Source organism: Macadamia integrifolia, chromosome 8, assembly GCF_013358625.1.
Source record: "Macadamia integrifolia cultivar HAES 741 chromosome 8, SCU_Mint_v3, whole genome shotgun sequence".
NCBI lineage: Eukaryota > Viridiplantae > Streptophyta > Magnoliopsida > Proteales > Proteaceae > Macadamia > Macadamia integrifolia.
The window spans coordinates 19,974,504-19,986,497 of NC_056564.1; the positions used below are offsets into that span (position 1 = coordinate 19,974,504).

The window sequence follows — 11,994 nt, forward strand, 5'->3', positions numbered from 1 at the left end:
TTTCTTCTCCCTCTTGTTAATTCTTTCTATATATTACTAGTATGTTGTGTAATTGTACTCCGATTGATTGTTCTTCCAAAGGAAATTCCCTTGGAAAGTTAGAGCTATCCTAATTCTTGAAACAAATCGGTTGTGTTCATCCTGGATTGATTGGTTTTTAGTTCTTCAACTCCAGTCCTGATCAGGAAAATTATTGGAATTCAAATTGTTTTCTTCTTCCATGCAGTCTGAGAAGATAGTAATGTATGGAACAGGTACATTGAGTAGTTATAGCTTCCATCAGATAGATACTACAGTAGAGTATACAATGCTATTTTCCAACTCCTGGTCAAACCATAGATGGGTTTAAAAGGGAAGAAGTGTTATCATATGTAATTAGAAGCGTTTATTGAAATTGAGTTGAACTGTTTACATGGAAACCAACTGGTGTCACCTATATCATTGCACAGTTGACACCCATGGTGAAGATGGCATTTTATGCAAATATTGGTTTCTAACAGTAACGATTCTGTTAAGTGCGAACCATACAAATTTTTGTTTCTTCCAGGTTACAAATTTTTTATTTTTTATTTTTTTTCCAGCTAGCATACATCATTTAAGACACAGAATCACTCCAAAAAAATAGAAATGCAAAAAAAGTGTGCCAAATCCAGAATCAAGTTTAAAAAACAGAATCGTTACAGTACAGAGCCTTACTGATTAGAGAGAGAGAGAGAGAGAGAGAGATCTGGCAATTAAGGTATGCTTCATCTGCTTTTTTTGGTCTTCTTCAATTTCTGTGCTTACGAATTGAATTGGCTAATCTCTTCTGCACTTTTTTATTGCGAGGATGCTGTAGATCAATTGCTTTTGGGGGATGTTGAATTGATATTTCATGGCATTGGCTGCTTCAAATCATTCCCCTGGAGAACCCGACTCAGGTGCTGGTTGCTTTTGCTTAGAAATTGCTAATGTTAGATGCTAAAATTTAATTTTAATAAATGCATTAATTATCTTTAGAAATTTTATCTAGTTGTTAGTGATGGAAGAGAAATTGCTCTCGAGCTTTCAGTAATGGCAATTTACCTTTTCATGATAGCTTAAACATTACAATGGTTTTGGGTTATGCGTTTCCACTGGATTCTTGGTGTCTAACATTGTTTTTGCTGGAAAATTTACCATTTTAAGAAGTATAAATATAATTCTATTTAGGAGTTCTCTCATAAGATTATCTCAATAATAATTTTTTATCATTAGGAGAAAGAAATTAGTTTTCTTCCAATGTCCCAAGGTCTTAGTTTTTTACTTTTAGTATATTTCTTTAATTTGATTATTTTCTTTATCTCATAGATTCGTTCACCCTAAATATGCTAAATTAACCTAGACACCTAGAAAGTACAAAATGGCATACTGAAGTTGAGACCCTGTTGTTATTGTTTAACGTGGGAACTAATAATGGCGTTACTTTTGTATATGCATTTTTTTGATGATTTTTTTTTTCATGGCAATCGACATTGCTGGAGAGACATAAATAAGCTTTGCATTCTCGAGGTCCATATATGTAATCCTACAAATGTGGCAAAACCATGAAATTAGCAACTGTCAGCAATCTGAATGCAAATCTTTCTTTGCAATCTAGGATACAACACATCCATCTGTATTTGAGAAATTCAAGCCTGGATTTTGATGCAAGATTGAGAATCCTGGATTGTATGTGAAACATACTCTATACAGTTTAACTATGATTCCAAGATGCAGGAAGAGAACATGGACACGAACCCCCCCCCCCCAAAAAAAAACCCAAAAAAAAAAATATCTAAGGACTGGAGGCTTACATATTTTTAAAATATTGTTTAGAATAATATATTATTATATTAATGTAAAAGTTTTACATGTTATACTTGAGGGGTCGAATAATGTAGAAGTATCCAGTGCAAATTAGTGCATTTTATTTCTTATCTCTACATAAGAAGATTGGAAAATAGAAGTTTATATGAGTGATCTAAGATAAATTCCAAAATAAGAATTTTGCAACAGGGTTCGTTGCTTCTGTTGTGAATTTATACATCACCAATGTAAGATTGGAGAGAGGCAAACTTGTTATCAGTCTTGAAGATACACATCAGTTTTGAGGGAGCAATTTATTTCTTTCCGAGTTATATGTGTAAACCGTTTGATGGAGGACCGGTATAGATAGGGAAGAGAATCGCACATGCTGCCCGGAGGCACTCAAACACTCAACTCAACTCAACTCATTCTTCTATTCTTCAACCTGTCTTTTCAATCAGTTATAAGCAAGTATTTAAAGAGAAAATCAAACTCTTACTTAGACTCTAAAAAGGAAACAAGTGCTAGAAGGAAACACCTTGAACCGACTCTACTCCTATGTATTTTACTTTCTAAAATTAAGTAAAGTAAATGAAATAGAAATAAAATATATTATATTCCTAAAATCCTAGTAGACCAAGGACTAAAATATGGATTCGATTCATCTCTGTCTGGATACCTAGATGGGTTTGGATCGGGGATCGGTCTTCATCTTTGTCTGGATACCCAGATGGGTTTGGATTGGTCCGTTGGTGCGCATCTGCATCACTATTTTGTAGAGAATCCATTTTTAATGGAGCTAATTATTTTTTTCCGAAGTTATCTGCTATTATCCAAAATAATGCAAATTTTTTTGTTTGTTAACCATATTTATAAGCTGTCAGATGCCCATTATGTCACTTTGTTGGCCAGTTGCACAAGAGTTGCTGTGATCCCAACTTTTTAATTTGTGCTAAGCTTTCTTTTTTTACTTGTGAGACTTGCCTATTTTCTTATTCTTATGTTTGTATTACCTTGTGACGCAGATAAGTCATTTAATGGACTTATTTTATTGGAAATAAGTCTTGGGTTGGGTTATGTATGTCTTGGGCCTTTGATCCCATGAGTTTTCTTTGTAATGGGCCACTTTAATGGGCGAAAAACGAGATTTAATTCATTCGTTTAGTTAGAATCATGTTTTGAGTCTATTTCTTTTGTTATTTTAGTTTCCTAGTCAGTTTAGGTTTCCCAATTAGTTAAGGATTGAGTTAGGCCTTTATTTTTTAGTGTTTGAGTTGGTTTTGAGTCTTCTATATAAGTTTGTAAGTGGTTATGACATTAAGAACGAATTTGATTAAATGAAAAAAAAAGAAGAAAGCTTTGTGCTGGAAAACTATGAGATATAATGCTATGAGGGACAACTTGGGTGAGATGGCCATGGGTGAGATGCCCTAGGAAGAGTGAGATACTCGACCCAACCTATTCCTTTACCCCCATTCTTCCCTCTATTATCTTATTTCTGTTTTGTTCATACTTCATACTATCTGTGATGCAGATTCTTCACCAAATTAGGTTTGTTTTATTAGGAATAAGCTTAGGGTTGGGTTGTATACGTGTTGGGCCTTCAGTCCATGTGGTTTGGAGTGTATTGGGCTACTTTGATGGGGTCTAAACTAGGGGTTCTAAGGTTGCATACGGGATTCAGTGATTTGTTTCATTTTTCTTTAGTTTCCTTTTTAGATGGAGTTATTTAGTTTCTAATTTCAGTACCTAGTTAGTTTCTAATTTTTAGTCATAAGTTAGTTTCTATTTCCAGTTTTAGTAACTAAAGGACTTTCTATTTTGTAAGTTTCTAATTTTAGGTTTAGTAACTAGGTGAGTTTCTAATTTTTGTTTCCTATTTCAGTTTTTGGAAATTAAAGTTAGTTTCTATTTTCTTGTAACCCCATCATTATTATAAATAAAGGAGAGCTCTCATCATAGAGAGACGATTTGATGAACAAAGAAAGATGCTACTGCGTTTCTCCTCTATGAGGGTTCTTTGTGTTTGATCAAAGAAGAAGTGTTTGGTGTTTGATCCAAGCGACTCCTTGCGGCGTGAAGTCCAGGAGGTTTTCTTCAAGCTTTCTTATTTCTTTCAAGTTTGTTTTCAAGGTTCTACTGCTGTCAAAACAATCAGGTAAGGGTTCTAATTTGTCTACAGAATTTCTGGGTTAAGATTCTCTATTTTATCTACTGTTGGCTTAGCTGTTTTGGGAGTTCTGGCCATCCGATGGCCTTCTAATTTTGATCGAAGGTTAGTCCTATTCTGAAGGAAGTTCGATCCAATTTTGAGGCTAATCAGACCATCGGTTCCTGCTGAAGTGGACTGTTACTCAGTTCTGGTCGGTTATGGATTTTGCCCAGATCTGAATTCTGTTTTGTTTAAATCTGTATGGAACTTGACTGCTGCTATTATTCTCCAATGGGTTGGACTTTCAAATCAGTCCTTAGATGTGTTATTAGTTCCTTGATAATACTCTGCTGAAAATTCAGAAGTTAATGCCAGATTTCAAAACCTACTGTCAGAATCGAGTTCTGATTTGGTTATCTGGTCTTGATATGTTTTGATTCTGATCCTACTTATTCAATTACTCTATTTCTGTTGCTGGAACTTCTAATTGTTGATGCAAACTCTGTTTCTTGAAATTCCTGATTGTGGATCTGCTAATTTTGGTTTCTTCAAGGGCTGTTGACTGGTTTAAGTTGGACTGTTGTTGCTGTTTACTATTGGGTGGTTTTGGTTGTTCTTAGTTTAAAAGTTCCTGCAGTCTTGGGTCTGGTTTGGTTGTCCAATCCAGTCCTACATTAATCTGTCCCTAAATATGATTTTATTGAATTTAGTAAATATCCTACCTGGGACAATCTTACATCACCCTGTCTGGTTCTTCTTTTAGGAGTTTGGACTTTGGACAATGTTCAACTTGTTTCAGTTTCCATATTGGGGTTGAACTCGATCATTCAAAATCTTTACTCTTTAGGTGAACCTTTCACTAGGAAAATATTGAAATGAGTTCCATACCATCTATTTATTCTACTTAGCCTACAAAGTTGTTCATTACGTGTAAATTTCTGTATAGCTTTTTTATCTTTAGCATAGATTATAGGTTTTCTTTTGTCATCCTTTTGGAAGTCATTAGGGTGGAACAGAAAGAATGTACTTCAGTGTATGAACTGAGGAGACCATGTTCCCCCTTCTAATCTTCAGAACTTAATTTCATTAGATGGACCTAACTATTGTCCTCCACTTTGGGAATTGAATATGAATTTTTTATTTTCCATGTTGCAAAATCTGGTGGATCATAGGAAATGTTTAGACTGTAAAACAGAAGGTCTTTCATTTAGAGTGTATAGCTTCTTGCTTTGGGGAACTTGAGGTGCTGCCTGAAAGTTGGGGATAGGAGATTCTCCCAATTTAGCATAAGAATATTTCCTGAAGTTCTTCATTTGGCAGTATAGTTTCTGTTTCTTGCTCTCTTGGCTGTTGGTTCCTTTTACCTGAGAATTAGTTCCAATGTTCTCTTTCAGATTTTCATGACAACAATTCATGGTGCGAAGATGAGTCTCTATTTGATAGTTTGGAAAATGGACGAGATAGGGCATCTGACTTGGACAGAGAGTGGCAGAGGAGGCATGATCAATTCCATACGGTATCCTTCCGAATTGAGTTACAATGATTCATACTCCTGTTTTCTACTTCCACAAATTAGTTACTAGATTTTGGTTGATCCTTGATGGACCTGTAGATTGGCTATCGTGATGGCCTGACAGCTGGAAAAGAAGCTTCGGCACAAGAGGGTTTCAATGTTGGGTTTAAGCAATCTGTGATTGCTGGATATAGTTGGGGCCTTGTTAGAGGCATTACGAGGTAAAGAATGGATTAGTTCTTGTTCCTGCTCAACTGCATTATAGTTTCAAGTTTCTTTGTTCGGTAGATAAACCATCTATCCTTGTGTCTCTGATCTAAATGAGTATTTTGGTGTCTCAACCTGTACAAAGTGCGCTGGCGTGTCTTCATGATGATCAGAGAGGAAACTTGGTTGAATCAGTAGAGAAGAGAGAGAAGCTTCAAAATTTGTATGAATCTGTGAAGTCTCTTTCATCAAGAGATTCCCTAAATATATTCCATAAAGACATCGTAGGCGGAAGTTCCGGAGAAAATGGTATGCATTTGGAGGGACACTTCAATTCAGCTGTTGAGCCAAATGAAATTCTAGGTAACAGTCAATTGGGATGCCACTACAAGGAGCTTGAGTCCTTACTTCTTGAATGTCCTCCTATAAAGGTGCACTGGACAGTGGATGAGAAGGTGGTGGAATAACTATTTTTCTTGAATAGGGTTTTTTGTCTGCCTATAAATACAATCAGGAATTCCGTCAAATTAGTGGCTAATGTCCAGATAGAGTTACATTGAAGAAATGTGGCATACAATGAAGTAATGACTGTTACTACTTTGTAACTCACAGAAATTTATGCATAAAGCAATATTTGCTCACTCTTTTGTGTACAATATTGCATATTGTAAATGTTTGGGTTAACTATAACTTTTTCATGCAATGTCTTGGAGTAACCCTTGATGGAAACCTTTATTTTTTTTCAGCAAACTGTTAGTTTAGCTTGTCCTACAACAACAACAACAACAACAACAACAAAAAACAAACTCAGCCTTATCCCAACTTAATGAGGTCGGCTAAATGGATCCAAAAAAGAAGCAACATAATAGGAAAAAAAAAGGGGGGAAGAAAGGGGGGGGGTAGAAGTGGAAATGGCACAAGCACTGGCACAAGCCACACAGGCTTCAACCGAAAAAAGAACTCAAGTCATTCTCCATTCTCCATTCTCTTTGTAGCAAGTTTACAACCATATATAAAAAAAGACTCCTACGAATAGAAACTACCTCCTAACTAGGAAACTAACTCAATAAAGAAATCAAAGCAACTACAAAACTTGAAAGGGGAAAACTATATCCTACGAATCTAATTCTATCTAAAAATCCCATATAAAAAGTAATTAAAAGTTACAAAATGATTCCCAGTCGTATGCGTGGCCTGGTTTGGGATAAATTGGTTCAATGAGGAACCAAACCCTTTCCACTTCTTCTTTATACCTGCATGAGGGGGTGCTTATTTCAATTAATGGATCCTCTTTGCACTGTCTGTAAATCCAAATGACTTTTTAATCCATTGAAATCAAGTGTCTTAGTCTGTTATGCAGTTGTAGCGTACATGTAGATGTTCAAACGCTTGCCAATATTATTGATGAATGCATGGTATAGCCTTGATGGATTTATCAAGCTGGCTGATCCTTTCAAGTAGAAATTCATTTACACTAGAATCTATGTTGAAACATATACGATTTCTATAATATCGGACGGGTGCCCCACTAGCTGAGTGCTGACTGGTAGGGGGAGAAACAATATCAATGTTCTTAGGTTGCATGCGTACTACTACTATTTTTTCACACATAGTAGAATGGACAGAGATAGCCTTGAGAAGGTGTGACATATGTCCATTGCTTGTAACTGAAATTTAAGTTTAAAATGTAATCAAAATACTATTGAAACAAAGAAATGCATCATAAATTACATTATAAATTATGATATTATGGGGGTTAAGTAACCGCTACAACTGAAGAAAAATATCACCCCCAATGAGATAACAAACAGCACTTTTTTTTTCCATTTTTTGTTTTTTTTTTTATTGTATTAAAAATAACACACCTCCCTCAGTACACACAACTTCTACTATCCCTATTGATTCTACCACCTTATACAATTTAACTTCCACATGAGTTGGGACATTACTTCCTAATAAGCTTGGACTCGAATAGGAGTTTCAGTACTGTATGTACAGTTGTATCTCCACTCCACTCGTCCATGATGCATTGAAGTGCGACATCTCCCTCTCTGCTGACAGTGGTGAACAAGTCAGTTGTCCTATGCACCATGGGCTTATTATTAAAGATTCAAGTCCTCTGGTCCTGTGCTGAAATTGCAGTTGTTGACCTCAGGATATCAACCTAAGCTGCTTGTTGAGGTTACCACCTTCACAGTAAGAAAGGAATGAAATACACCTGTAAATATTTTGTGATTATGATAATAATTTGATTACTTAACTAGTAGCATAGATTTACTAACTGAAATTGTTCTTACCTCAATTACCACCATTAGTTACAAGCTTGAATGGGTCTTGCATGAACAAAAGCTGCTGAGGTATTTGGCAGGCGGGTTTCACATTTGGGTGGTGGTATAACTGCTTCAAAGGCTTCAACCAGCAGTGACACTCTCCGCTTGCGAGCCGGAGCAAGTTTGGTGACTGTTTGTTGAAGTGCATAATCAAGCATCCATTCCTCAGCATTTTTCCTTCCATCCATCATTTGATGCCGAAGATCAACCTTTTCTGGTTCAGGTTCAGGCTCAATGTCCAGAAATTGTGGCTCCCTTGGGTTGAATTTTCTTGGTTCCTCCTGCTCGTCAATGGTTCTCCTGCATCGAATTTTTTTCTTCAAATTGACAGAGGTCATGGGCAGTTGGTTGGAGTCATTTCCTCCGTTGACAATTTTTTCATCCTTTTTGGAGCTTGTAATCTTGTCTTCACTGTTTGTTTCTTCTGTTGCATCTGATTCCATATTATCTTCAACTTGCATAGTCTCTTCTTCTCCAATGCTGTTCTCAGCTTGATTGGATTTTCTCCCATGGCCATCAAGTTCCACGGCATCTTCAGCTTGCTCTTTTCCTTTTGCATCACCTCCAACATCAACACCTGCAAGACTATTGCTAAATGCAAGAGAGCTTTCCTGTTCATTCTCTAAGGCCCCATCTATTACATCAGTAATGGAAATGAACTCAACCCCAACTTGTTGATGCTCTTGAAGTAAGTTTTCTGATTCAGGTGCTTCATCATTCTTCTCATCACTGGATTTTGTGAGATCATCCAATGGGTCTTCAACAGAAGCTGAATAGACCATGCTGTTGAAGGTCTCGTCTGGCTTGGGAACTCCATCTGCTTCTTCCATAATTGTTGCTGGCTCTGTACATGCAACTTCAGTGGAGGAAAATAAGTTCTGATCTGACCAGTCAGAGATATTAGATCTTTCTCCACTGAAATTAATGGGTATGCCTCTCCCAGAACCCTGATCTTCAACATCTGTCTCCGAATCATCATCACCATATTCCATAGTGAAACTTTCCACATTTTCTGTGTGGATCTGGTGCTGTGCAAGTCCCTCCACTGGAAATTCTTCAGAGTCCTTGTTGATAGTTTCATATGGCTTGAAGACTAGTTTCTCCTCCAGTGCTGGACACTTGAACTCTGGTAAGTGCATGGTCATTAGATCAGACTCATCAGATGGCGGGGCAGCAAATTCTCCCTCCTCCCAATTCATGTCAGTGGGTTCAAGAGAAGATTCCTCCAGTTCAGTGCCTGCATCATCATCACCATATTCCATAGTGAAACTTTCAGCATTTTCTGTGTGGACCTGGTGCTGTGCAAGTTCCTCCACTGCAAATTCTTCAGAGTTCTCGTTGATAGTTTCGTTGGGCTTGAGTACTAGCTCATCCTGCAGTGGTGGGCTCTTGAACTCTGGTAAGTGCATGGTCATTAGATCAGGCTCATCAGACGGAGGGGCAAAAAATTCTCCCTCCTCCCAAGATTCCTCCGATTCAGTGCCTGCAGTGCTTTCTCCTTCCAATTCCTTCCCAATGCAACATTCTATACCTGTTTCTGCTATAATCAAGCAGGATTGATAATCTGTGAATGCAATTTGGATGAACTGATCTTGTTCAGATGTTGGAATATCCATTTCTACCTCCAGGTTGCTGTTTTGGTCAATGCTGTCTTCGACGTTTATCTGAGAGTAGGATAATTCATTTGGCACGCTCTCATGAGCCTTCCAAGCATCATTTTCTGTTTCTATTTCAGTGCCATGTATTAGTGATGATGCAATGTCAACTGGAATATTGGAATTTACAGCACAATCAGTAGTTGCTTCATCATGCCCATCTTGAATGCTTCTTCCCATTGATGTGGCACTGTCGTCCCTTCGTTTAGCATAAATTTCTACAAAGAAATCTATGTTGTCTTCCTTTATCACAGGTGATATCGCTGAGTGAGCCAAATCTGCTGCTTGGGCTTTTGGATCATCATTCAAGGCTGCCCTGTCCATATCAATTTCGCTTTTTCTTTTGCCAGGAGGAATTTTTTGAAGAGGAGATAGATTTTTCATTTTCAGGCTTTTCTGTGTCTTGAGCAGACACCTTCTTGCTGACAAGAAATGTTTCAGCAGAGGCAATGGTGCATGATGATGGCCATTAAGAGAACAATAAGTGTAGGGGCAGACCTTCATAGCTGAAGTTCCTTCTGATTCAGTTGCACCTGGACTAAGTGTCAAAGAGGTAGGGAACTTTGAATCCTTGAGAGTTGATGAACAGGTAGCCCTACCAGCGGTCAGGCTGGAACATTGAGCAATATCTGGCCTATTCTTCATTGAAGGCCTCTGTAGTTTCAAACTAGATGTCTTTGTTAAAGTCCTTACTGGTTTCAAACTAGTTGTCTTTGTTAGAGTCCTTGCCGGTTTGTGACCCGAAGCAGATGAAGGTTTTATACGAATAAAATTGCTTTCATTTGGACTCTTGCTGGGACTAGTTTGAGAACCTTGGGTGCTTACCTGCGACTCCTTCCTCGCATCAGAACTGCTTGTGGGCTTCATATAATTGGGCAAGAAATATGGTGTAGTCATGAGGCATTGGTTCCCTGGAGTAACAGCAGCACTGGATATATTGCCAGGTGATCCGTCAAAGCCTGAGTTTGTCTGTTCCATTGGAGATGATTCTAAGGTCTCCAAACCCAAGAGCTTGATCGATCTTGACCTCTTAATCTGCCTCTTCAACTCTGCTCCTCCCTTGAGACTAGGTGTCTTTGTTAGAGTCCTCACTGGTTTCAAACTAGGTGTCTTTGCCGAAGTTTTTACTGGTTTGGGATCAGAAGCAGAGCAAGGCTTTGTATTGGAATTCCTTCCGCACAAGCTAGGACTGAGGGTCAGAGAATTGGACTTCCTTTCGTCTGGGCTAGGACTGGGTCTGTTCCAAGCGGAATTGTTTGAAGTGGGACTCATATGATTTGAATTCCTTCCACTTGGGCAAGGACTCGGGCTCTTCCGATGGTAACTCCTTTCACTCGAGCTAGGACTCGGGCTGTTGCCATGTGAATTCCTTCTACTTGGATTTGGACTGATGCTGTCTCGAATGGAATTCCTTCCATTTGGGCAAGGACTCATGCTCATTCGACTGGAATTCCTTCCACTGGGGCTAGGACTAGGACTCTTACGTGGACAACTAGCTAGATAACCATGAGGACTCACCTGTGAACGCTCTTTTGCATCAGATCTGCTTGTATGCTTCATAAAATTCGGCGATGGATCTCGCTTATTGATCATGGATGTCCTCTGTGGAGTGACAGCAGCAGTGGATGCACTGGTAGGTGGTTTGTTGAAGCGTGCTTTTGCCCGTCTTGTAGGAGGAGGTTCTAAGTTCTCCAAGTCCAAGAGCTTGATTGATCTCGACTTCTTCATTTCCTTCTTCTTCAACTCTGTTCCACCCTTGTCCTGAATATCCTGATACTGAGAAGATGATTTAAGGGCCAAAGACCACATACCAGACTTAACATCATCCTTGGAATCAGCTTGAATTCCAAGCTTGTTATGATCCTTTCTTTGTACCATCTGCAAATAAAAACTTTGAATCAAAGAATCATATCAGATGAGAATCCAAGTATGGGTTTCTTGTTTGGTTTTGTGATGGAGTTAAGAGAGCTTCAAAGAAAAGTAGTCTTCTTGTTATCATCTGAGAGGAAGTTCTAGAGGGGAAGAAAACTCTTTCAAGAAGGGTGGCTTCTTTATTCAAACTTTCTTTTAATCTTTTCAGCAGCTACTGGCCACCCGAAATTTGAATAAGGCTGAGAGAGGTATTTGATGCTGACCTGCACTTAGAAAAGTTAATGGACTAGTGGGGCCCTGTTTACGTGGTTTTTGATTCTGAATTATCATGATGTTTGCTTCAAATTCCAGAAACACCCATAATCTTTCTTTGAAATTACAGATATGTGCCGTAGTAATCTCTGCATACAATTTTGAGGGTATATTGGGTAATGTGAGAAGTAGGGACAGAAGGGAATA

General features: G+C 38.1%; 2 protein-coding genes across 4 annotated transcripts; one reads left to right on the forward strand and one right to left on the reverse strand.

Annotated features, from left to right (window-relative positions):
* Positions 1 to 50: 50 nt before the first annotated feature.
* On the forward strand, positions 51 to 6,319 carry LOC122085999. 2 transcript variants are annotated; one of them, XM_042654655.1, is made up of 5 exons: positions 51 to 739; positions 839 to 920; positions 5,353 to 5,474; positions 5,571 to 5,692; positions 5,824 to 6,319. In XM_042654655.1, exons 2-5 carry the CDS (start codon positions 875 to 877, stop codon positions 6,143 to 6,145), a joined length of 612 nt encoding a protein of 203 aa, XP_042510589.1. In that variant the 5' UTR covers positions 51 to 739; positions 839 to 874; the 3' UTR covers positions 6,146 to 6,319. The 2 variants fall into 2 exon arrangements, with proteins under 2 accessions (XP_042510589.1, XP_042510588.1); XM_042654654.1 differs by lacking the exon at positions 51 to 739 and having other exon boundaries at positions 763 to 920.
* A 1,061-nt stretch (positions 6,320 to 7,380) lies between these two features.
* Positions 7,381 to 11,751, reverse strand: LOC122086489. 2 transcript variants are annotated; one of them, XM_042655316.1, is made up of 2 exons: positions 7,976 to 11,751; positions 7,381 to 7,896 (listed from the first exon to the last, which is right to left on the reverse strand). In XM_042655316.1, the coding sequence occupies exon 1, from the start codon at positions 11,539 to 11,541 to the stop codon at positions 7,990 to 7,992; it is 3,552 nt and encodes a 1,183-aa protein (XP_042511250.1). In that variant the 5' UTR covers positions 11,542 to 11,751; the 3' UTR covers positions 7,381 to 7,896; positions 7,976 to 7,989. The 2 variants fall into 2 exon arrangements, with proteins under 2 accessions (XP_042511250.1, XP_042511249.1); XM_042655315.1 differs by having other exon boundaries at positions 7,381 to 7,867; positions 7,976 to 11,749.
* Positions 11,752 to 11,994: the final 243 nt, after the last annotated feature.

Bases quoted from the DNA above. Each gene is read 5' to 3' on its own strand.
- LOC122085999 (XM_042654655.1), top strand. From the start codon at position 875: ATGGCATTGGCTGCTTCAAATCATTCCCCTGGAGAACCCGACTCAG. The intron at 921-5,352 runs GTGCTGGTTGCT...GTTCTCTTTCAG, and splicing joins CCCTGGAGAACCCGACTCAG to ATTTTCATGACAACAATTCA. The intron at 5,693-5,823 runs GTAAAGAATGGA...ACCTGTACAAAG, and splicing joins CTTGTTAGAGGCATTACGAG to TGCGCTGGCGTGTCTTCATG.
- LOC122086489 (XM_042655316.1), bottom strand. From the start codon at position 11,541: ATGGTACAAAGAAAGGATCATAACAAGCTTGGAATTCAAGCTGATTCC.